At 52.3% G+C, this 26,056-nt stretch overlaps 1 protein-coding gene across 1 annotated transcript in view; it reads left to right on the forward strand.

Annotated features, from left to right (window-relative positions):
• PTPRN2 (protein tyrosine phosphatase receptor type N2) overlaps positions 1-26,056 on the forward strand; it is a 331,806-nt gene that overhangs the window by 97,836 nt on the left and 207,914 nt on the right. The window contains exons 4-5 of the mRNA XM_081146812.1: positions 22,968-23,070; positions 25,251-25,413. Coding sequence (XP_081002938.1) covers positions 22,968-23,070; positions 25,251-25,413 — 266 coding nt within the window. The remainder of the gene's footprint in view (positions 1-22,967; positions 23,071-25,250; positions 25,414-26,056) is intronic.

The following is a 26,056-nucleotide window of genomic DNA, read 5'->3' on the forward strand; positions in this document are numbered from 1 at the left end:
CCTCGAGGGGGAAAGGTGGTCGGGTGGCTGCTGTGTGCACAGGAACCACCGCCCCTCCGTCAGTGCTTCCAAAGGGGTGCGGCACCCAGAGCTCACGGGGGCAAGAAGGCAGGCGGGAGGCTCACCTGGGTGACCAGCCCCAGCCCCACCCCCATCAGCCTTGAGAAAATCAGTCATCTCTCCCCACTGCTGTTTTGTAAATTGTTGTCGTACAACTTTTCACAGGAGCATCCTGTTACGTGTTTGCTTCATGGGGTGCTCAGATAATTTTTACAATTTTAATAATTTAAACATTATTATATATAACTATTATTTATAACTTGCATTATGTATATAATTTTTAAATTGAAGCGTGTGTGTGGTCTGCCTGTTACTGAGGTAAGGCCTGGCCTCCTCCTGCCCCCAGGGCCTGGACGAGAGGCTGACTGCGATCACAGGTGAGCAATGAGTGAAGTGCTTGCAGGGGAAGCCATGTGTCGTGGTCAGGACATAAAAGGGCCAGCTTGAGGGCCAGACCTGGAGGTGAGGGACCAGGAGCCACAGCCGGGCCTCCACGTTCACTCTGGGTCACGGGGCTCCCACAGACTGTGAGTTGCTCCATAAAGAAAATGTCTGTGGTCCAGTGAGTGGGAAACGGAGCTTACTCTGTGCCTCCCTCCCACAGTGCGTATTGGCTTGATAAGGCCCCAGGAAGTTCTGAGGAGGGGTTCAGCAGGAGCGGACCCACAAGGGAACCATGTCTGTGATTAGTTACATGATTACATAGAGGACTTGGCCATTGCAGGAATGGGAGCCGCTGAGCGTCTCTGCCAGGCTGTGGTCAGTGCGCTGGGGCCTGAAGTCTACAAGGCAGGCGGGCGGGGGGAGAGCATGGACATGAGGTGGGTCATCAAGGACAGGGGGGTGGGAGCCCGTCTGCTCTCCTGGTAGAAGCTGGACTGAGCACAAGGTGGTGGTTGTTTAAATACTCACTTGAGGATATGCTTTTATTGATTTTTTTGATTTAGAGAGAAAAGGAGAGAGAAAGAAACATCGATTGGTTGCCTCCCATACGCACCTAGACCATCCCAGTTTCTCTTAGGGCACCCCAGTCTCGGCCTGACAAGGAATGTGCAGTGGGATCCTGTGTCTATTCTGTGTTTTCAGGAAGCACCAGACGAACCCTGTGAGGCAATCAGCTGCCACCAGAGCCAGCCTCTCACACAGTTTTGCCACCTTTGGGGCTAATCAAAGTCTTCCTTATTTACATGTGTTTGAGGGTCATGTTTCTGTCCTTCTGAAGATGCTTAGGTACTTGTGTAGGCTCCAGAAATACTTGTGAACTACATCCTACCCTTCCAATTAAACTAGATTTCCTGACTTTGCTTTAAAAGCTTGCATTTTGCCCAGCCGGTGTGGCTCAGAGGTTGAGCATCGACCCATGAACCAGGAGATCAGGGTTCTGTTCCCGGTCGGGGCACATGCCCGGGTTGTGGGCTCAATCACCAATAGGGGGCTTGCAGGAGGCAGCTGATCAGTGACTCTCTCATCATTGATGTTTCTGTCTCTCTCTCCCTCTCCCTCTCCTAAATCAATAAATACTTTTTTTTTTTTTTTTTTTTACAGAGCTTGCCTTTTTTTTTTTCCTGAGGGAAACTACGGATTTTAATTTTAATTTGAAGGAAGGGGTCAGACAGACTTTATTCCTGTTAGAACTTAAGCTGACTGCTCAGTGTTAATGAAACGGCACGTGGGAAGGAGGCCAAGCGTCCACTCTGGGCAGCTTGGAGGCTTCATGTCAGACACGACAGAGTCAGATGTGTCAACAGAGGAGGAAATTGAGACCTAGAGGAACCGGAAAGCTTCCCAGATGGCATGAAAACCCTGCCTTTCTGAGAGAAGCAGGAGGTGGGGAGAGGGGACCCATTTATGGGCTGTATGGGATGTAATTTAGTCTGAAACCTCACTAAAAGCTACATAGGTCATAGAGAGAATCAGGCTTTTATTCTCTGGAATAAGTCACGTTATGGGCATATGTGGTACTTGCATTATTAAATAAAAGCCTTCAGACTCGCTTGGACAGATAATTACAGATTGATTCCTGGGCACCTCACTTTGGAAATGGCGTTGACTCTCCTCTTCTCTCCTTCATCGCCCTCCTCCTGCCCTAAATTGTCTTGTGGTTTCGTTGTGTTCCGGGATGTCGACTGGAACTCTGAGTAAATGGCAAAGCTGTGTGAAGATGCCCCTTTTATTTGAAGTCAGGGATTGAATTGCAAAGTGCAGGGACATCCGGTGCAGGCAGATAATTTCTTTAACACTGTATTCATCCCTGAAAGAATTATTACAGCCCAGAGCCATCAGCCAGGCCCAGAGGTCCCCACTCTGTCCAGTGTCTGTCTCTGCTCTTCCTGGGTCACATTCTCGTCACAAATTCTGTTTTACTTGACTCAGTGAATCTCAAATTTCAGGACAACAAGCAGATAGAGAAACAACTTTTGTACAACATTGTAAGCCAACCAAAGTCTAGTTTATTCACCAAAACAAACGGGAGGCACCCCTAGACCTTAGAGTGAAAAAACAAAACAAAGTAAACGCATGCAGTGAATGACGCCCTCATTGTCTCCCAGACCCACACATGGGCCGTTCTTTGCCTCGAGTCTGTCAAATTGTCCAGTGTGAAGACGGTCAGACATGGTAAATAAAGCACAGTGACAGAGCTGGGTCCACACAGAAAAGTGTGGGGATCGAATGGATTAGCACTGGTGAAGCATTTAGAGTTACAGATGCCACGTAACGGAAGCTGGTACGGCACCACCACTCGGACCAGAGAGAAGAGGAGCTTGTCCTGTCACATGTTCGATGCCCCCAGCTCCCGGGGAAATGCCCATTTTGGAGCTGCTCCCTGCTCTGGGTGCAGCAGACCTCCTCTAGGCCAAGAGTGCCCATGTCTTACCACAGCAGGACAGAGATGGGGCACAAGCTGGTCATCCAATGCTGGGGCTGAGGGTGGAGCACAGACCTGCCATGGGTGCGTGATGGGTGCATGGACGTGGCTGACCCCCCGACAGGCCAGAGCTCCGCCCCAGCCCTCTTGCTCACCGCCTGCCCTCCTGCACCACACTGACTGCTGACTGGGACGTGGCTCCGGCGCCCTCACCGCTCAGCTCTTTCCCTCTGCTTCTCCAGCCTGGCTGTGGACTGGGCGTCCGGGCCCTGAGAGGCAGGGAGGCCCCGACTAAGGAACGGGGAGAGCAGATGGGCACCTTCCTCGCCCGGCTCCCGCCCGACCCCTGCATCGGGCGGCCCGCCTGAGGAATGGAGGGTGCGCAAGAAGTTGGTAGTCGCGTCTGCTGCGTCCTCACACTGGTGCTAGTTTCTGCGGGCGCCCTGTGGGTGTGACAAACACCCTCGCTCAGCTCAATGGCCACCCCGGCCATTGGGTCCCAGGCCTGCTTACTCTTCCCTCTGGTCTCTTCATTCCACCCTCAGTGAACCTTCCTTTCTCTAATTTTAACTTGGCACTAAACTCTGCAGAAAGCACTTCCGTGGCTCAACATTAGGGAAAATCTTAGAATGGATCACATGGTCCTCCAAAAGAGAGGCATGCGACATGTCTCTCGTTCAGCCAGTGACCCACTCGGGGCATCTGGGGTGGGGGAAAACCCAAAGGCCGTGTCTGGGCCTGTGTGGGTCCTTCCCCTGCTGTCCCCCTCCTGTCGTCCATCACCCCTTTCATCTGCTGCTTTTTTATCTGTGCTTTTCTCTCCGTAAACCCCTGCTCTTGCTGCCTTTATCTCAAGACCATAATGAAGGGTCTTCAAAGACCTGGTTTCAAATCACAGGCCCTAGAAAGGGCCAATTAAGTACATAAAGATGGTTTGTGTGTGAGGACTGGAGACTAAAGGGCCAGAGATTATCTTGACTATCCAGGCGGGGTGTGGAAGCTGGGAAGAACCTGCAGCTCCCCCTGCAGCCTCCCTGCAGCTCCCGGCCCCTCTTCTGCAGCCCCCCCCCCCCCCCCCCCCCGCACACAGGTTCTCTGCAGCTCCCCCTGCATCCCCTGGCGTCTTCCAGCAGTTCCCTCTGCAGGTCCCCCCACACGCCTCCTGCCTTCTCAGTGGATTGTCACAACCCTGCAGGCCTCTGACAGGGGGCCTCCTCCTCCGAGCAGCACTGGTTGTTAGTTGTCCTTTGGCTGGTTTTGAGAGAGTGCCACCACTCTGAGCTTGGGCTTCCACATGCCCCCTCAGGGCTGGAATGAGATGACGGGGAAGCTGCTTGTGCTTCCCTTTCCCCGAGGGCGGGTCAGCACAGAGAGGACACATGGGTGCCCCTAGGAGCCCAGGACCCACGAAGGGCCAAAGGAAGGAGGACAACATGGTTGTCTTCTCTTTTCCAGCTCAATTTGGAGATAGGAGGTTAGAGACAAGGCATGCAGTGGCATAGGGTACCAGTAATAATCGCTGAGCCCCCCGCGTGAGCACTACAGCCAGTGTCAGCTTCAGAGCTGACCACCACCCTCAACAGAAGCGCCCACAGGTGTTCTGAAGGTGTGCTTCTGTCCACATGGCCTGCCCAGTGAGGTCGGTGTCCGAGCACAGGCCAGGGCCAGCTGAGCCTCCTGACCAGGCAGGTCCACTCGTGGTCCAAAAGTGGGGCTGGCAGTGACCAAGGATGCCGACTCCTCACAGCTCCAGGCTCTCTCTCAGCTGTGCTGTCCCAGGAACTTGATGGGGCATCAGGTGGGTCTGGGGGGCACTCTTCCAAAGTGACGCCTGCTCAAGCTCCATCCTTAAAGCAAACTCAAGGGAGGTCATCACTGCGCCTGAGGTGCACTTTCCTGTCAGGTCTGGGCATGAGAGTGTGTTCCTGTGCACACGTGTGTGTGTGTGTGCGTGAGAGAGAGAGAGAAAGAGGGGGGGAGGTTGGGCCCAGAGGAAGGATCTGCCATTGGGGGGTCAGGTCAAGGCTGCTTTGATTCTTGCTGGTGGGGACTTGAGGGTCAAGCTGCTCAGCAGGCATTGTGCCCACCACAGCTGCCTCTCCATAGGTCTTGGGTCACAGAGGACTTGGCGGCCAGGCCGGACTCCCAGGTAAACAATCCATCCACGGGGCGTGTCTCTGAGGAGGGTGTGGAAGCCTCACTGTGGGCCAGGTTAATGAGGAAAGAGGTACCAACCAGGTAGCAGTCGGGCAGGTGTGGAGGGTTCACCGGGCTCGGGAGGCACCCAGGGAAGGAACTGTGCCCTGCAGCAGAGGACGTAATGCAGGCGGGAAAGAGCCCTGGGGTGGGAGGGCTGCATGTGGAGAGGGACAATGAGAACCTCAGGAGAGACCCCTGTGGCTGAAGCAAAAGGCTTTGCCAGGTCCGTGCCAGAAGGTAATAGGACCAGAGGCCAGTTCTGGGGATTTAGGGTGATGGATGCTGACCATCACGGTGGTGCTTTCTAGAGAATCTGGGTTTGATTGAAAACAGAGACTCTTTTTTCTCAGAACAGCAGGTGACTGGTGCCCTTGTCCCTGACCCTTTGGGGAAGGTCTCTCTGTCTGTGGCATGGGAGGGGGGATGAGGCAGCTGCCCCCTCCCCTGCCTCGCCTGGGCCCAAAGGGCTCTTCTCTCTCCAGGAGGCCAGGCGGTGGCCCTGAGAAGAGAGGGGAGCCCGGAGGTGGGGTGCAGCCTGGCAAAGCATCCTGGGTAATGCAGCACCTTGCCGCTCACCAAAGAACAAAAATTACCAACAATTACACGCAATTAGCAATTTTAAATTATTAACGGTGGTGAAAGAATGTGTCTATTCAACAAGTAATTTGTCGTAATTTTTAGTAATTGAGAGTAATTTCTAGCAATTAAACCCTAATTCGGTGTGTTTTCTGGGCGACGCCTTTGTTCAGGGGCGCCTCCCGGTTGCATTGTTGAGTGCTTTTCCCAGCACTTTGTTCACTAAAATGTGCTAGGCAGGGCCCTCAGGGGAGCAAAATAACCAGGCTCTTGGAAGTGCAGCGAAAATAGAGTGATCCAGGCTGGCACAAAGGGGCCATTTCATTGGAGATGCTGAAAAGACCGTCTTCCCGCCCGCCCATCCTCACAGGCTCCCCGCTGAGGCACCCCTTGTTCAGTTTCTTCAGTCACTTAAAGGAGCTCCACTGGGTGAAGAGCTCCAGGGGTGTGTCTCATCCAGACCACTGCACTGGGTCGCGGGACCCTGGCCCGAGTGGGGGACAGGCCTGGTTCCCCCATTTCCTTAGCTCCCTGAAGCCTGGCTCAGAGGGCAGATGCTGGGGGAGAGCGGGTGGGGGGCCCGCCTGGAGAGTTAACCTAATCACAGTGGATTTGCATATGAAAAGCAGCCTCCACTGTCTTTGTCTGCAGAGGAGGGCATCTCATCCCCGACGAAATCTGTCATCTCCTTTGTCAAGTAGCAAATAAATATTCCAACTAAATTCTTCAGAAATGGAAGGGCTTGGGTTTATCAGGGAATGTGCTTCATTCCCCTCGCAAATTAGCCGTTTTAACGATGCGGCTTCTTCCCGCGGCCCTGAAAAGGTTTTCACGATGGGAACCTCAGTGTGGTTGCGACCTTCCCATATTTATTTTCTGTGGGAAACGCTGGATTCCAGGAGCCAGAGACATAGAGATGAAAGGCAGGGCTGGCGCAGGGTGACTCCCCACCCCTGGGGTAGCGGCCCCATTCAGGATGGAGGATGATCCTGGACCCACCATCCCTGGGCAGCTGATGTGAGGCCATCAGCCAGGCACAGGGGTGAGTAGATGTCCACAGGGTCCCACCTGTGCTCATCGCCTCCTCCTGCTCCGTCTCCAAAAGCCCGTCTGGGCCCGCTGCTGACGCCTCGAGGCCCACGTCCACAGCCACAGAATGTCGCTGCCAGTATCAGCCTTGTCAGACTTACTTTTTATTTATTGTTGTTAACCCTCACCCGAGGATATTTTTTCATTGATTTTTAGAGAGAGTGGAAGGGAGGGAGGGAGGAGAGACACACTGATTGCTTGCCCCCTGCCCCTGCACATACCCCAGTTGGGGCTGGGGATCGAGCCTGCAACCCAGGTGCATGCCCTTGACCTGGAATCGAATCTTTGGCCCTTTGGTGCTCAGGCCAACGCTCTAACCACTGAGCCACACCGGCCAGGGCTCCGGGCCCTTCTATATAACCCATGTTTTGTAATGCCCCCTGTGCTACCCTGACATGAAATGGATAAATCACGGGATTGCCAGCACACAGTAATTTTAAAATGAATATAATGCAGTGGTAGGGAGGACTGTGGGAAGAAGTGTCTGGATGTGTGCACCGTGCAGGGCGCGGCGAGGAGAGAGTCAGGCACCGAATCTCAGAGATCAGCAAAACCAGATGCAAACTGTGTGTCTGCCGTGGGGTCTGGCCCCGCGTCTGAGGCACAACAGGTGCTCGCTCAGTAGATAGGAACAGAAGAATGAGACCAGGCCCCATCACAGGCCTGTGGGTTTGCTGCAGTGACCCTCCCTGGGAGGGCTGTGTCCTGCCCTGAGCGCCTGCTCCACCCCCAGGGCTCCCCAGCGGGGCCACCCTGCCTCCGGCCCCCTCTGCTCTGGGGCTGCTTCCTGGCAGCAGCTGTGATTCCCAGAGCTCAGGCGCCGTGGCTGGTTTTAGAGAGCAGTGTGTTGGTAAATTACGCCAGCAGGGAGGCCCCGTGACCCACGGAGAGCCCATGGTGTTGCGCTCAGTTCCGATTGTTTGTAAGGGCAATTCTGAGCGGCAGTCCAGGGGCCACCGCTGACCTTTTCAGCTTGTGCAGATTTGGTCTCTCTGAGCGAAAACAGCAAGCGTACCTGCGGACATCTCTGCAGGCAGAATGGTGTGGGGGTGGAAGGGAGGCAAAGGGCAGGGAGCGCCTTCCCACACGTTTAGCCAGAGAAGCAGAGGTGGAGTTTGAAGATCAGGGTCAATCTGTACTCTAAACAGAAAACAAGAAGAGAGGCGGTGACAGCTCCGTGGGAAGAGCTCACAGCTATTTAGAACGCTTTCCACGAATGCTGAGAGGACAGGAGAGCCTCATGCTCCCGGTAGTATTTACCAAATGCCACAGCGTGCCCCTCTCTGGGCTCCTTGAGAGGGCAGGGCTCTCCCACTCCCCAGCCCTGCTGCAGGAGGCCAGTTCTGGCCAAGCCTCAAGTGAAACTGACTTAGTAGGTGTCCTTTCCTCCCAACCCTGCTGCAGGTTGAAGCTGTAAAACCCTCCCCTCCCCTCCTCCTGCCCGGTGAGCAGAGCCTCTAGGTGGAAGCAGCTGAGCCAGGGGAAGGGGCGCCCTGCTTTGTGGTGTCAACTGCTACAGTGTTGGCATTGTCACTATAGTGTCACCAAAGCGGGAGAGTCTCAGCCCCAGGGAGGCTGACACAGAAACAACTTAATAATGCTGTTTGTTTTGTGATCCTTGGAGCAGAGGCTTGGCGTTCACGATGGGCATAAAGTAAGATTTTTGTGAATGCCAAAATTTATTAACTCTGTAGCAGCATATAATCTGCTCCTTAAAATGGTAAAACATAATTTAAGGAATTAAGGAGCGTGTCAGAGCCCTGATGACTCCGTGTGATAGAACTGAGGAAGTCAATAGAGATACATGTGGCCACTAAAATAATCCACAGGCACTGGTCACGCTGTTGGGTGGAACTGCCTGGCATGGGAGCTGCGGTGATGAGGGGCTGAGCGAGGTGCCGTCTGGTTTGTTCCACGAGTGCAGGGGGTGGGTGGTGAGGAAAGATACTGCACGTTGACACTCTCAGAGTTCAGGAAAAGCCCAATCTTCCCAAATCAGCCAGCCCCAGGCAATGGGGCAAAGGACAGAGGGCAGGACAGGGCCATCTAGGGAGCAGGCTGGGCATCCGTTGAAGTTAGTTCTTGTGCAAAACAGAAACTTTCCTTCCTCTGATTACCATAGGAGGGCTTTTCTGGAGCAGTTTTAAGAGTCAATAGCTCATAGGGTAGAATCGGCAGGTGGCACGCAGTGGGGCGTTTGCTGTGGTCCTCGAGGTAAAGTCCCTCGTCAGCCCCACAACTGATTTCCTCTGGGCCAGCCCTCCTGCTCCCCTTCAGCTCACCTGTGTCGACAATGCCCTCACCTGGTACTCGGGGCTCACTCCGTAGCTCAGGGAAGGGAATCCCACAGACAGGCCTCCCCATCACAAAGGGCTCGCTGACCTCGCCGCGCCTGGCACACCTTGGTCCTGCAGGGATTTCGTACTCTGGCTCAAGTCCAGACTCGCATTTCGTTCCGCTGCTGTGTTGCTGTGTGAGCCCCATGCACCCCTGGAATGGCGTGAAGGTGGGACCGCGTGCTCCCAGAGAGCGCAAGGGAACCGTGGGGATGGCGAGGGGCTTCTTGACCTGAGCATGCACAGCTGTGTGTTTTCTGAGCAAACCTGTTCAGTGTCTTTGATAAGCAATCTCTAGAGCCCAAAATTCTGTGATTCAAGCTATTTCTCTACTTCTGATAAAAGCCACCTGTGAAACCAGCCAGTAAAGAATTACTGTAGGACCCAGGCTTTCGGAAACGCCGTTCTTACTCTTGACATCGAGGGGTCTGCAGAAGGTGAAGTGAGCAGCCTCTGCATGAAGGTGGCCGAGGCCCAAGAAGTGACCTCCAGGGACCCGGTCACTGTCACTCCTCCGTGGCGGGACTTCCCCAGGTGTGTTTTCACGAGGACCCACTCTGCTGGATGGGGGTGTTTCAGCCAGACCCTGCCCCCCTCCACAGTGTCAGCTCTCCCCACTGGCTCCTGCAGGACATGCTATTTCCCACTTGCCTCAGTTTCCTTTTTAAAAATTTTGATTTATTGATTTTTAGAGAGAGAAACATCGATTTGTTGTTCCACTTACTGATGCATCCTTGGCTGATTCTCGTACGTGCCCTGACCCGCACCTGCACCCTTGGCGTATCAGGATGACGCTCTAACCAACTGAGTGCCCAGCCAGGGCCTCAGTTTCCTTTATGCCCTTTGTCCTCAGTAAAGGGGACCCCAGCCAGGACTCACCAAATGGTAGAGTCGGCCAAATTCACAAGAACTGACTAAAGAAAATTATATGAAACAAGGCAATTACCACATGAGAACACAGTAGCCGAACTACGGACAGTAAGCACTGTAGGAGGTCAGTGGTATGGACAATAGGCCTGGGCCTGCAGACACATGAGTGGCTCAGGTGGAGAGAGCCCAGCTCCCGTCGTCCTCCTATGAGGCTGGTGTTCGCTCCCGGGGGCTCCTTACAATGCTCCCCCCCGCGTGACGCCAGGGCCCAGGGACCATCCTGACTGCAGCTCCTTCCTGATTAGAGTCTTTGAAACACACAGCATGGTGTAAACATCTCTGAGCCTCTTCAATTAAAGAGCTTCCTGAGTGTTAGGCGGAAGCTGCAGCAGGTGTATAAAGTATAAATCATTACAAAGGAGGCTTGAAAGTAAGTTAGGTGTCTTCAGCAGCAGAGAAAGTGGGAAATACCAGCACCTGGAACGCGGAGGGGAGTGGGCGCCTGGGCTTGGCCCCGTCTGGAGGGCAGCTGTCCCTGCCCGCTCCTGTGCCAGCGCCCTGGACATTTTAATAATGTCACTGCCCTTCAAACAGTTTAGCCAACAGATAGCATTTTTTAAATCTGGTCCACTTTTTGATGGTGTCCAACAACGATACTTTGAGTTACTAAATGACGAATTCAGTCTTCAGAAGTAACAGAGCTTTGCCCTGACCAGTGTGCTCAGTGGTTAGAGCGTCAGCCTGCACACTGAAGGGTCGCGGGTTCGATTCCCAGTCAAGGGCATGCACCTGGGTTGCAGATTCGATCCCCGGCCCTAGAACGGGAGGCAACCAATTGATGTCTCTCTCACATCAGTGCTTCTCTCTCTCTCCCTCTCCCCCTTCTGCTCTCTAAAAATCAATGGAAAACTATCCTCGGGTGGGGATTAGCAACAACAAAACGTGGCAGAGCGCCCGCCTGCGCCGATGGGACGTGGGCTGTGTCCACGCCTGGGCCCCGTCTGTGAGGCCCTCTGCACAGCCTGCCTCCCTGAGCGCGGCACTGCCCGTAGTCTCTGCTCACGTCGCCTTTTGCCAGATGTCCCCCTGTGATGGGTGCTGTCAGAGTCCCCAGGACAGGCTAGCTCTGGGCCCTGCCGTCCTCCCCGGGTGACTTGGGTCTGATGGAATTTCTGCTTTTCCCTGTTCCCTGCCTCCCTCTCTCGCCTAGTTTGAGCAGCCCCTGAGCCTGGCCTCCTCTCCTTCTCTCCGAGGAGCGGGGACTGCTGGGCGGGAGCTGAAGGCCCCCTGCGTGAGCCCTGGGCTGTTACACGGTGCTCGGTTCAGGGGCAGCGGCTTTGACCATGGCCGGAGCAGCTGCACTGCCCGCGGGTGGCTCCTGGACACCCAGAGGTGGAAATGCGGCTCTGCTGGAGCAGGCGCGGCCCTCAGGTCCCCGTTCGCGCCGGCTGCAGTGTGGGCGTCCATGGAAACCAGGTGAACTTTGTGCCAGTGTTTCTGAATATCACGAAAAGCCTGTTTGAGGGTAGGTTTCCATCCAGCTGATCGTTTTCTTTCTGAAGTTGGAGGCAGGGGGTTAGGCAGAATGGGCCGGGATGGGGGTTCCTGCCAGCACCCACCTGAGCCCCTGAAGCCCCCGGCTGAGTGAGCAGGGTGGAGGAGAGGACTGTCCACATGGAGGGGGACAGAGGGAGGCAAAGTTTGGGGCCTAGAAACAACTCTTAGGATTCTGAGGGATGTGCCCAGAGCAGATCTTGATGTAAGCAGTACACTGGTCTGACTGAGAGGGCCACGTAGAGAAACCCCCTGGTAGAAGTTACTAGGAGATAATGGGGCCCCCAAACTGGACAGCGTGGAGTTCAGGCGCTGCTCCTGGTGGGGCAGATGGCGCTGCTCCTCTCCAGGGTTCAGGAGACAGAATCCGCCTCGGCCAGCGCAGCTTTAGTGTCAACAAACGGATTGAGCTGGGCCTGGGCTGAGTCCAGCTGGTCTTGCTGTTCTGCAAAGTGGTAGAAACAGACACTTTGTATCTGCAAGGATTTTAACCTAAGTGTAGCAGTTTTAACGTCTGTGGGATGCAGTGTCATGGTTGTTTTGCTTTGGGAGTTGCCGGGGGCATTTTATGGCCCTGCTGGGCTTTATTCCAATAGACTCTTTTTAGGCTTCAGAAAAGTCTCATCCATTGGGATTCATGGCTTCCTTAACCGTGATTTATGGATGTACGCATTACTATACATTACCTGCAAATTATTTATAAAGCAGAGTTTTATGTATAAAATCTTATTTCCCCATGGAATTACTTAATAAAATTGGAGCTGTGTGCTGAGAAGGCAGTCTTGCAGGCGCTGATATGAAACTCTTTGTCAAGCCGGCGCAGATACGGGACGGCAGCCCGCAACAGCATCCTGGCTTGGGAGTGCTCGGCACTGGTAATTTGCTTTGCTTTGCTGGGTTTTAGAAGGTCTGGTGACTGCGCTGATGTGCACCTCCAGGCCCACGGACTGACAAACAGGCGTCTCGTGTGTCAGGCATACAGCCATTTGCCTTCTCATCCTGCCAGAAACAGGGTACAGGAGAGTCTTGACTGAGCTGCCATGGGGGCGGGTCCCTTGGGTGGAGACACAGGAATGCACAGCGGAAGGACGGCGCAGCGTTACATTTCTGCAGCAATGAATGGAAATTTATTCCCATGAATCCAACAGGTGGCACCTGGGATGGGGCTTTCCCATTCTGGGTGTGAGCGATGGGGGCATGTGGCTAAATCACTCGTCCTTTCACTGTGGACAGCCACGTGCAGGGGTGATGCTTTTGGAGGTCACAGGCCACTGAGGTGGGGCAGCAGGAAGCCCTTCTGTGGGTTGGAAAGGGAAGGGAGAGAGCCGTGGGCTTCCCTGTGGTATCATGTGGCACCGATCTCCTTGGTGACATGGCACCGCTGTGTCTCCTGCAGAGACAGCCCATCCTCTCTGGGGACAGCACTGGCTGTGACCTGCTTCGCTCACCCGGTGGGCAGGAGTGATGCTGCACCCGCTCGGGGCTCCATCTCCTTTGCCTTCTGGGACCCTGAGGCCACCGAGCAGCAGGGGCCAGACTGGCCTCCGGGAGGAGAGAACTGACCCTCCCGGCCAGAAGCCAGCTCGAACCTCTGCACGCGGGAGAGAGGGCACTGTGGACCCTCCAGCCCCCTGAGCCACTGGCTGACCAAGGCCAGAGGTGTGAAGCCAGGAGAGGCAGCAGAACCGCCCACGGCCCCCACGGAGCAGTGAGGAGTGCCTTGTTCCCGCCGGTGCGCGTGGGGTCCCCTCGCTGCGCAAGCCTCGCCACCTGTTCTCCGCATCGGAGCTTTCACCTGTCCTCAGCTAGGCTCGTCAGAACGTCACTGTCCACGGTTTTGCCTGTTTTTCCTCTGGAAAAATTTCCCACAGACACTTGAAGACCAGTTGAATTGCTAATACTTCCTTCCAGAGAGCAAGGTAACTGAGCTTGTCTTTCCTGACAACACAGTGGAGGAGGCAAATTTACGAGTGGTTGGAAGTGGCATAAAATGACGCTGAACAACATGCTAAACATCCGTCGATACCAACTTGACATAAAACATCAGGACGGTGGCTCAGAAAGCACATGTGTTTTGTGTCACATCCAAAAACAGACAAGAGGGCGAAAATCTTAAGACCTTAGTTTGAGATTCATCATAAGAAATAAAATTCTCTTCCCTGTGGCTCTCTTGTCCTCAGTGTGGGTGCTGAGAGTGTGTGTGTAGAAGTCGGAGACAAGGCTCTCGGGCCAACCCAACTCGCAGGTGGTGTGCATGGGTGCATGCGAATGTGTGGGGGTGTACATGTGCGCATATATGTGACACGTGTCTGCATGTGCAAGTGTGGGTGTGCACATGTGTGTCAACGTGTGCACATGCGGTTTTTGTTTTCTTTAGTTCGGTCTTACACGGGGTTTTCATTGCAAACACTTAAAACAGAATCAAACAGAAACCCCGTATGGGTTCTCTGGAGAGAGTGGGAAGCCTGGCCCGAGGCTGGGCTCCTCCACGGGCAGGCGTGCCCTGTTTGGTGCGGCCCCCTCCACTCCCTGCTGGGTTGCGTCTCTGAGGCACGTGTGTGCTCCTTTCTCAGAGGACAGCTAGGGGGACAGTGAGCCATGTTTTCAGCTTTTGTTTCTAGCAACATGGCCTCGGTTCCAAGACTGAAGTTGCGGGGGGGGGGTGTGTGGCATGTGTTGGAAGAAGAGCAGACCGAGCGTGTCCGTCGGGAAGCAGAGAGTGTCCTGCTCACGCTTTCCATGGACCCGCCGGCTCCGCAGGCACTGAGTTGAGCCCTTGATTTAGGACTTGACCTGAAAAGCATATTAGGGCATCACTGGCTCCCTCCTATTTTCAGTGGGATCCCTACTTCTCTACCCTTTGAAATAATGTAACTTATTAGGTAAGTTTTTATTTCCCTAATTATAGTCGGCGTGGTGGTAAAAATGCCCCTCCCTCCCTTTCCCCGCCCACCTCTGCAGGCTGGCGCCTTGGGCAGCGAGTAGGTAGAACACGGAGGCGGGAGCTGCCTTCTCAGCCCGGCTCTCCAGTCACTCGCTATGTGCCTTTCAGCAAGGTGCTACTGTCTCTGTCCAGTTTCCTCGCCTGGACAGTCCCTGTTCACTCGTGTGAGGTGTTGGGTGTGATGCCTGATGCTGCTGGTGGGGTGAGAGCAGGTGCAGATCGAGTTTGTGTCCTGAGCGGTGGGGCAGCTCTTCCCACCGACGCCCTTGGCTCATCCTCTGCTTTTTCTTAGAGACATTTCCCGTGACCACGGGCTCCCCCCTCTGCTCCTCCTTCCTGCCCTCATCCACAGCCTCCTCCATCCCCCAGAAGGGAGGCTCTGCTACGCATCAGACATCATCCCCCAGGCAACACGCCCTAAACTTCCTTCCCCCTCAGCCAGGACGAGCTCAGTGTTGGCTTCCGGGGCTGCTCAGCTCCTCTGCCGTCTCCTGAGCACGCATCTCTCCACGTGTTGCTGGCTGGCCAGTGTCCTGTGCAGTGAGGGGCAGGAGTGATGTTCAGGAGCCTCAGGGATGAGGTCTGGGGTGGACACCCAACAATGTTGCTCCGACCACTCTTTAACCTGTGTCACACGTCCCCAGCTCAGGCCAGCCCTGCAGCGTGGTCCTGGGAGGAGATGGGTTTGGAACATTGGCGCTAGGCCTGTCCCTTCTCATGACCCCTCATGGCCACCCCACCTGAGAGCTCTGCAGGGCAACTGAGGAATAAAGCTGTACCGTTTCGGCCACGATCACTCTCCATGTAAATCCTTTAAAAAGTCAAAAGGAAAAAACAAGTTTTTTATGTAGGTTGTGCTGCTTTGAAGTCAGGTGAATAGGACAATCGGGACCCAGAGTGAACTGTGACGTGGCCACACTTCCAGATCCCGCTCTGGAGTTCACGTACCTGTCGGTCCTCCTGGCGCTGACGGCATGTACGCCAGAGCTAAGGTGAGCTTAGCCGCCGCCTTGCATCCAGGCAGAGACCGGACTCTGAAAGACGTCACCATGGTCAGAGATGAGGGTCCAGGCATCTCTGTCTCAGTCCTTTGGGCTGCAGGACAGAATCCCAGAGTCTGGGCTGGATCGACAGACCTTCACTCCACACAGTCCTAGAGGCCAGAGTCCAAGGTCACGGTGCCACAGGTCCATGGCTGGCAAGGACAGGGCTGCTTGTCTTGCAGACCTGGGTGCTCATAGGCGAAGAGAGGTAGCTTTCACAGGGCCCATCCTGGGGCCAACCTCATGGCTTCAGTGAACCCCAATTACCTCTCAAAGCCCCCTCCTCTAACCCCATCCCACGGCACCCAGGCCTTCAGCATGTGGATTTTGGGGGACGCAGGCATGCCGTCAACACTGCCCTCTCTCCATCTCTCACCTAGAAGAGCCTTTTCCAGGTCACTGGGAGACACCCCCATGCACCTGCACTGACATTCCCACAGTGCCCTTCCCCCATCCTGCAAGTGCTGGCTTTAGTTTAATCTTTGTGGTGTGTTTATAGTTTGCTATGTGGACCTAGACGCTTTGGAGAAACATGTACTTTCAATAAGTCTAATCAGTCAGTCAATCAATCAATCTGCGAACACAGCCGAGCCGGGAACATCCCTTTTTAATGAGTATTGATGTCATACAACCTGTGTCGTTACTGGAAGAAAAGGGCCGTCATGCAGAATTTATTGTTGCAGGGGGATCTCGGAGAATCTGGCCGCTGCCAGCCACACCCTGATTTGGGCTTGGCCACAACTGGAAATTGTGTGAATTAAAAACTACTTTCCAATAAAGTTCTTTCATAGCAGGAGTCAGGTGGGTGCCCAGTAGAGGGCGATCATGTTACCAGGTGATGACAATAGGGACCTTGCACTGAGGACCTACTGTGCGCAACCCTGTGCCAGCTGTTTTGTGCTCCATGCTGTCTATCATCCCTGCAGCCTCGTGTCCGTCTGTCTGATTCGTGGGTTTATGAGACTTCTTACCACCATGGATCTGGTGGTGCAGGGTTCCACTCAGAGCCACCTGAGTAAGACCTGTCTGAAAAACTCACTCAGCCAGTTCACTGTTAAGCTGGGACTAGTCCTAGTCTTTATATGGAGATTTAGTTCTGCTTCAAGAGCTCTGCTTGGATGGAAGTTCTCTGATTTGCCTGGGGGCGGGGGGCACAGGCTCTCTTTGGCCCGTGAACCCGAGAGCCTGCCTGAGGTCCTGGATGCTCAGCTGGTGGTTTTCTGTCTCAATGTGAATGAGGTTTAGGCGGTGGTGATGGACCATTGTCCCTTGGTGTTTGGAGCTGCAGGTTCCTGCACTGCAGGATAAAGCCCCCACTGTGAAACAGGACGTGCCTGTCACACACCTCCTCAGGGACCGGCGGGCGTTTGCAGAGCCTCCCGAGGGCGTGGGGAAGCCGGGCTTGCTCACCTCTCGCTGCGAAACACCTGGCACCTTGTCTCGGCGGCACCCGGAGGTGGGGAGTGCAGCCGTCACTGGATCTTACTCTGTGCGACCGCCCAGGCACTAGGTCACCAGGAGGAGCACGAAGTGCCGCTGCCGTCACTCGATGTGTCCTCGAGCTCTGGAAATGAAAGTCACGCGGAGAACGTGTGGTGGCCGAGCGGGGAGCAGAAGCTGGCAGACAGTCACGTCCCGTGGGGACCCAGCGGCTGTGAAATGGGAAGAAGCTGACTGCTCGTCCTGACAGCGGAGGGAGGCGTGGACAGCGTGCAGCACAGTGCGGGGCCAGGCGCCAGGCGCCAGCTCCACCGGTGGCAGCTGCTCCCGACAAGGAAAAGCTCAGGTGTCAGACGAAGCTGAAGCCGAGGGTTAATCCCGGCCACAGCTCATCACAGCCGTGATCGGAGCGCAGGTCTGAGCATCCTGGCAGTGCCGTGTGTGTGTGTGTGTGTGTGTGTGTATGCGTGAGAGTATGCGTGTATGCATGTATATGCATGTGAGAGTGTATGTGTATCTGTGTGTGTTCATTGTGTATGTATATGAATGTATCTGTGTGAGTTTATGTGTATGTGTGTGTGGGGGGGGGGTGTGCGCGAGTGTGTGTCTCCAACAGAGCAGCCGCTCACTCTCATCGGGATAGCAAGTTTCTCTGCCTCTTTAAAAAATGTTTTCAAAGACAGTTTACAAACCACACAAGAAGCCAATCTTGCCATTACATAGTCACACTTCATTCTCACTTTGAAAACTGTGTGATAATCTACTTATTGACTTGGCTGTAAATCTCTTATTTATTGCACCTGGTACCAAACAAGTTCACACGCTTTCCCAGAAACCGGCCCCCAGGAGCCGACAGTCCTTCCTTGGAACGTTTGCAGATGCCCTACGCACTCTAGTGAAGGAAGACCCCACGGAAGAATGTAAATGTTTTGAGCAGACATCTTCCCAAGGTGATTGCTTTGAAAAGAAAAATATTTACACTGATACATCCCACATGCTGGTATACTTGTTCTGAAATGCCCAGGGCGCCCATTCAGTCATAACACGCACTCTGTGAAGAGCGGAACAGGTGTGGTCACCTGAAAACCAGCTCAGCATCACACGGAGAGTCTTGGACAAGCTCAGACCTTCCTGATGGACACCTGTCGTTTACAGACATCTTGTTCTACACATCTTAAATCTGACCACCAGTGAAATAAAACGGGAGCCTATTTGTCACTGCAGAAGGCAGGCCGGTTGAGTATTTTTATCTGCACTGTTTAGTTTTAAGATGGTGGAACACAAATGGAACATAAGATTCATGTTGACATCCTGGGCAGAGCAAATTCCACCAGTGTTATTAGTCAATGATGAAATACAAGCTTTATTCAACAAAGAAAAATTGAAACAGAGCATACGGTGGTTAAACTTGGTTTCCACCTGGGGGGTGCATGTGTGTACGTGCATGCACTGTGCCCGTGTGCCTGTATGCGTGTATGAGTGTGTAATTCCACACTTTCCACCACATGGCTCTTCTCCTTTTCTCCCAAGTATGACCAGTTATTAGTGCTTATCAGCCTGCGAATGAATTACCTCTCAAACCACCCCACCGTAGTCTTTGCTCTCCACCCTCGCCGTCTCGGTCGTGACTCTTCTTACAGCTTTACCAGCTGCTCTTCCCTCTCTTGTGTCTTCATTACTCACAGGTCGCAAGGAGTAGCGCGCCTGGCTTGCAGTGAAGGCTCAGCAGGCAGACACCACTGCTGTTGCTGCAGTCCCACGGCGCTGTTTTGTGTCATCTTTCTGAGACCCAGTGGGTAGTTCTGTCGCGCTCAGTAAGTTTAGGCTGGCCACTGCACACAGGGAAGCCGCCCTTCCCAGGGTGGCACGAGGCCTCCGGTTGGGGGCCGCCCCCTCATCGCAGCCCCTCTGATATGTCTGTCTGCCGTGGGCACCACTTGCGTCCTGGTGGCTACGGGTGCTACGGGTGCTGACCGACGTTTCACGAGCTCGTTGCCACCTGTGTGTCCCCTTTGGTCAGATGTCTCCTCATGTCTTTTGCTCATTGTGAAACTGGATTTTTTTGTTTACTTCTGAGAGTTTGTTTCAGACACGATCACTGGTTGGCTCTGTGGTTTGAAATGTTTTTTCCCACTTTGTCTTTGCAGCCTTGTTATTGACAGGGACTTCTGCAGAGCAAACCTTAATTTTGACAAGGCCCAGTTTATCGACTTTTATTTTTTGTGGATGGCATTCGGTGCCAAGTCTGAGAACTCTTTTTGTGTGTGTGTGTAATGCAAACGTTTTATTTTATTTATTTTTTTAAATTTATCTTTATTGTTGAGAGTATTACAGGTGTCCCATTCTCCCCCCCAACTGACCCCCCCACCTCGCTCCATCCCCTCCCCAGGCCTTCACCCCGTTACTGTGTGCATGGGTTATGCGTATATGCATGTAACTTCTTTGGTTAATCTCTTCCCTCGCTCCCACCGCCTCCCGGGCCGCCGCCTCCCCTCCTACGCTGGCTGCGGCTCTCAGCTGTTGATTCTCACCTTGCTCCAGATCTTCAGCAGACAGCTGCTGGTTTCTCACCTGGAGCTTCTGGCCTTAGAGCGTGTGGGACGCTCTTCAACGTTCCTCGCCATTCCTCCATCATGAATGGGTGTTGGATTCTTGCAAATACTTCTGCATTGATCTGATCACGTAGTTTTTCTTCGTTGGTGTCTCAGTACGGTGTGTGACACTGATTTATTTCAGAATATTGAACCAGCCCCGCATCCCTGGGATAAACTCCAGGATGTGTAATTATTTTCACATATTGCTGGATTTTATGTGCTAATATTTTCTTAAGGATTTTTATGTGTTCATGAGGGGTATTGATCTGTAGGTTTCTTTTCTCTTTTTTGCACTGCCTGTCTTTATCTGCTTTTGGTATCAGGTGAATATTAGCTACTTAAAATTAGGAACTATTTCTTCTTCGGTCTTCTAGAAGGGAGTGTGTAGAGTTCACGTTAATTCTCCCTTAAATGTTTGGTCGAATTCTCCAGTGAAATCATATGGGTCTGGAGATTTCTTCTGGGGGATTTCCCCCAATGCATGGCTTTTGTTGCATCTTTAAAATGTCACAAAAAGGTCTGAGGAGTCATTTGGCATTTGTCATTCATCAGCCTGCTGAACTTTCCTTTTTCAGAAACATAGGAATCACTCCAAAACTTTCCGATACTCTTATTTATAACCGTGTGGCTTCCTGAACCAAAGAGCTGAATTTGATACAAGTTCAGTGTCGTTTCCTTTTAAAATCAACTCATCTTTCTGGGCTTGAGATACTGAACAAACAACGCCTGACCTCATCCGAACCCTGTGGACCTATTTTTCACCCAAGAAATTTCTGATTTCAGCAAGCAAACCATTGTCCTGAGTAACGACATTGATGGGGACCGGAGTGTGCACAGCCCTCACCTTGCGAGGGAGCCCGGTGTGACCCTTTGATCATGTTCCATACGTGGCTGCGGATGGTGGGAACCTGGCCAGTTCCTTTCTATTTCCCATCATTTGTCAACCCGGAGCCTCCTCTCTCTCTCTCCAAGGACACTGAGTTCTGCACTGATGTGACTGAAGTTTCTCCCGAGGTGCCTCCAGGCCCCTCCCAATAACTGTTCGTCCCTCCAGAGGGATGTCCACATTTCCTGGGATGTCGACAGTCTGATTGGTGAGAATGGTCTTTATCCCCGCAGTAGATGCACCAAAGAGCTTTCTTGGGGGATGTTTTTAAATATGAATTCATGCCCAGCCACTGTGGGCCAGTGGTTGAGCGCCATCCTGTGCACCTAGAGGTCACTGGTTTAATTCCTGGTCAGGGCACATGCCTGGGTTTTGGGCTCAATCCCCAGTAGAGGTTGTGCAGGAGGCGGCCCATCAATGTTTCTCTCTCATCAGTGCTCTATCTGTCTTTCCCTTTCCTTTTCTCTCTCCCTAAAACATCAATAAAAATATATTAAATATGAATTCAACTTTCTTAGTAGTTATGGCCTGTTCCGTACTGGGTGGTAGTGGTGGTTTGTGCTTCCAGGGAACAGTCCGTTTTCCTCGGCGGCCGTAGTTATGTGTTTGCCTGTTCTCCGTGGCCGGCAGGGTTGGTAACGATCTCTCTGTTTCATTACTGATATTGGTCATTTGTGACTGGTCTCTCTTTTTCTTTGTCAGTCTTGCTAGAGATCTGTCAATTTTACTAATCTTTTCAGAGGACCAGCTTTTTTTGTTTTTAATGACTTTTTTTCCTTCTGATTTCGATGTTATTGCCTTCTGCTATTCAGTATTGTCTTCCTCTACTTGCCTTGGGTTTACTTTGCCCATCTTTCCTAGCATTTCTTGTTTTCATACCAAGGGCCCAGCTCCTGCCTGCTCCCAGGAAAACTTAGAAGTCTGGCCCGGGGTTCAGGGTCCCCCTCACACATCCATTCAGGACCCTTTATCCATTGTCCATCTGTGGTCCAGGAAGGACAGAGCCCTCCTCACAGGCTCCAGAATTGACATAGCTCAGACTTCTGTGCTCCTTAGATTAAAAAATAATAATAAAATTATTTAAATTAAAATTTTTTCATGGGAAGTTCCACTTGGCTCTTGATTTTTTCTGTTTCCAGATAGATGCCAGTACCCCAGTCCTCCTTTGGGAATGGCGTGGTGAACACTGTGCTTATTTTCAGTGTCCATGGTGTTGGGCATTGTGCTAACATTTCAGCTGAGCCTCGTGCCAGGCAGGGACCCATTATAGCCACAAAAACATACATTGCATATGGGATGGATTTTAGTTGCTTTTAGCAAATGGAACAGACTTGCATGCTATTAAGAATGTTTAATCCTGAACCAAGGGTAACGGTGACCGTGGGGCCAGGTCTCCCTGCGGCAGCCCATTCTCTAAATGTTATGTTTCAAACTGAGCACTCAGAACAGATCGCCATGGGAGGCTGGCTGACTGGGTATATTTTCCTATCAGCTTCCACATTGGGTAATGCCGCTGAGCCTTCTGAAAAATGTTAGAGTTGCATTTGAAATAAGTATTCAAGAGAGTTCATGAAGGAGCTTGTATCTCCTCAGCCATGTTTTTATCCTTCCCAGGATGTCTGGTTCTCAGCAAATCTGAGCCTCCTTGCACGCACGCACACAACACGCACACACATGCATGTGCATACACACATGTACACACACACGCACACACACATACATGCACACAGCACAGAGCCATCCCGATTTGTAATGTGTTTTTTTACAGGGCATAAAAATATATCTCTATAATTACATGATATTTAGTGATTAGATAATTATGGATAATTGCACGGGGTAGTTCTCAGTGCTAAAGTGTTACCCTAAGATCTAAAATGTACAAATTGCATAATAATGATTCTGGGGCGTTATTTGGTAATTCTGAGCGTAATTATCATGTGATCCGCGGCGCGTGTAATTAACGTGTAATCACATGGATTTCGCCAGCGTAACCACTGCGCCCTTGTTATAAATAAGGCTCTTTGTCATAACATTTGAGTATAAATATAATGTAATTGGCTCCCAGATACAGTACATTAAGCCCCGTGATAATTGCTTTCACAGTAAGAATACCCCTTATTTCATTCCAAATGCAGGGCTCTTCAGCGGGGTGGGGCCAGAACTTGTCGCCGGGGGCAGTGGCAAGTGGGCAGTTGTGCACGCGGGGTGAAGACTATTTGCCGTGACCAGAACCATCCCATTTAGACAGGTTTGCATCTTTCACAGAGAACAAAATCTCTCTTCTACCGAAATGCTAAGCCTGGTTTTTTTCACGTAGCAGAGCCCCCACCACACTCCGTGCCACACTCGTCTCCAGAAGCTGGAGCTTCTATAAGGAGACGACCTCATCAGCAAAGTGCAGGGGCACAGAGCCTGGCTTACCGACCATGCTGGGGACAGGGGCTCCTCGTGACACTGAGAGCTTTGGCTGAACTTCTAAGCTCATACATGGTTTTCTCACCTCCCCACAGGTTTCACATGGCAGGATGACTACACCCAGCATGTGCTGGCCCAGGAGCTGTCACATGTCCCCAGAACCTACCTGCGGCGTCCGGAGGCTGCCCATCTGGCCAGGTGAATAGACTTGATTCCCCGTTTCCGTGCTGACGACAACAACCAGCAGCCACCAAACCTGTTTTTCTGTTAGTGTAGCACAAAGCACTCTCTGTCTTTCTGGTATAGAGGTTCCAGAAAGTGGGGATGTCTTTGAGGAAGAGGGGTGCTTCCTTTCTCCACTGTGTCCTAGTCCATGGGAAGAAGATGCACAGGTGACCCTCCTGCGAGGTGCCCTTCTCACCCATGGACACTCCCAAGGGTCCTCCCCATTCTCCCCCTAGACCTTTGTAAAAGCCCTGTGTCTCCTGGTTGAGAGCAGAGAAGTCAGGAATGAGAAGTCAGGCTCATTTTCCCATAAGAATTTACATTCACATTAGTACAAAGAGCAGAATCTATCATGAAAGTTCCTGTTCTCCAAACACAGCGATCTACACTGGAATATTTTATTCCAGACTGTCTCACTTCATCCCCACTGCTCACAGTGAGGTAATGACGGAGGTCTCACCCCATCTTGCAGGGGAGGAAGTTGCGACAGAGGTCGAAAACTGAGTCCAAAGACAGACCTCAGAGGGCAAGCAGGGCTCTCGCTGCTGAGCGCTGTGCAGTGTTGTTCAAGTTCAGGAAAAGTGAAAAGGCCCTTCCCTAAAGTCTTGGTTTAGAAAGCCTGCTTTTTATCTGAGAGTCTGTTCTAAATCCACACTTGGGCATTTAAGCACCAGCCGCTTCTCCTTCCCACTCCGTGAAGATTCACTTGTGGGTCCTGCCAACGTCTCCCTCCCACAGGGCATGTCCGGGGCATCTGGACTTGGCACATTTTCCACTGTCTACACCAGCCAGTGCAATAGTCCTCGGCGATTTTCAAACAAGACAGCTGGTGGTTAGGTTTGATTAAGCCTCAAACCAGGGACCCATCAGGAGGCAGAGGGGAGTTGAAGTGCAGTCTTCAGGCTGACCAGAGGAGGCCCCACGTGGAAAGTCGGCAAAGTGCTGATTATGAAAGGAGCGGGGCTGGGAGCTGAGGGGACACAAAGGGCCTAAGAACCTAAGGGTGCCCTTTGTGAAGCTCCTGAGAGCTGGAAGAGGGGACCTAAAGGCCAGCAGGACTCAGTGAAGCAGTAACATCACAGAGAATGGGGACCAGAAGTGTGGGGTCAGGGTGGTTTTGTGTGACAAATAGTGGCCCCAAATGATTAGTGCATGAGGTCAGGGTAACTGAGAACAGGAGTGAGAACAGGCTCACTGGGTTCTCTGGCCAAGATTTTGTTTATAATATGGATTTTTTATTTCTCCAAATTGTGTGAAAGCTTGAAGCATCTCCCATTATTGGGAGCCTGAATGTCAGTGCATACAAGTGGAAAAGAGAGTAAGGGAGACCCGAGTGTAAACCATTTTTAGTCTTTTTGAAGTAAAAAAACGTATACTTACAAAGTTTTGACCTACTTCATGCCTAAGGGCAGGGGAACGTCCATCTGTGAGTTAATGCTACAATGTTGCTGAGTTAATGCTACAATGTTGCTGAGTTAATGCTACAATGTTGCTCAGCACAGCAATGGACACTCTCACCCCAGTAACTGTTACAAACAAATCGGAAGTGAACACAGGAAGATGAATAAGACAATTTAAAGGCACATTCATGGAGCGGTTCTATCTGTATTGATTAGCAATTAGTGAGAAACAGGGACACTACCAGAAAAGTAAATTGACTTCAGTTAAATTAGACTCTAACAACACAGGACATGAAATTCATCCATTAAAAAATGGTCAGAGAAACAGTAGCCATGATTTGAGATGCAAAGAACTGTGAGCTGTTGATAAGTTATATGCCTATTAAGAATGAGCCAATGTAACTTAAAAAGTCATTAAAATAAAAATAGGACAGTTTAATCAATGGAGATAATGAAACACAAATATGAGGGTTTTGCAAAGGGACAGAACAGCAGGAGTCAGTTACTCAGAAGTGAATCCATAGGTCTGTGGCTCAGCAGCCCGTTGATCGAATGGTGTTACCACTGACAGAGATGTGGGGTGTGAGAGACTTGACCCCGGTCAGGGAGAGCTGCCTGGCCCCACGCCTGGTGCTTGCAGGGCCTCTGAGGCCTCCCACGTGCATTTTCCCTGGTCTAGCAATGACGCCCAGCAGAGAACCCTGTGGCTGATCGACACCCAGCGGCTGGTTCACAGTGCCCTTTTCTTTGCAGAAGCTGGAAGCCGAGTGTCAGTGATGAAAGGAGGTATGGTCTGGAGGGTGACCTCATGCTGGCCAAGGCCCTTGAGCCCTACCTGCCGTACCTGGAGGCCCTGTCCAAGGCTGATGCCTCAGATGTGCTCCCCAGGATGAAGCCAGACAGACGGGCAGCTCAGGTGACCTTCACAGCTCACTCCAGGGTCTGGGTTTGGGGAGGATTCTTTTTTTGGGAGAATTTTTTGAATTAATTTTTTTACAAAATGTATTGGGGTGACATTGGTTAATGGGATCGTGTAGGTTTCAAGTGTACATTTGTACGATACATGATCTGTATATTGCATTGTGTGCTCACCACGTAGTCAGTTGGGATTCTGGGGCTCACACAGGCATGTTTCCTAGCCCTTCGCTGGCGTCTCTCGGTTCTCCTCCTGTTTTAGCATTTTCATCAGGCTGGTGGGCAGTACAGTGAGAGGTGAGGGGCACCTGCAGAGAAGGGTCCCCAGAGTTCTTGTACAGTGACACTCCCCAAGTTGAGCAGTGGCTGCCCACCCTCAATGCTGAGCCCATCTGTGCTCCCCACTCACCTCGGGGTGGGGGTCCTCAGGGTGTCTTTATAGGACAGGCCTGGAGCTCTAGAAAGCCCACCATTCACCATGCAGCCAGGACTCCTGAGGGCAGTACAGAGCGTCGGGTCCACATTTGGGGAAAGGATCCGGGACAGCAGTGGACACTCAACTTCAAGGAAGGAGGACAGGGACCCTGGGTTTGGCTGGGATTAGGTGACCCAGGGTGACCAGCTGTCCTGGCTGCCCAGGCCTG

The sequence above is a fragment of the Miniopterus schreibersii genome (assembly GCF_964146895.1).
Source record: "Miniopterus schreibersii genome assembly, chromosome: 9".
NCBI lineage: Eukaryota > Metazoa > Chordata > Mammalia > Chiroptera > Miniopteridae > Miniopterus > Miniopterus schreibersii.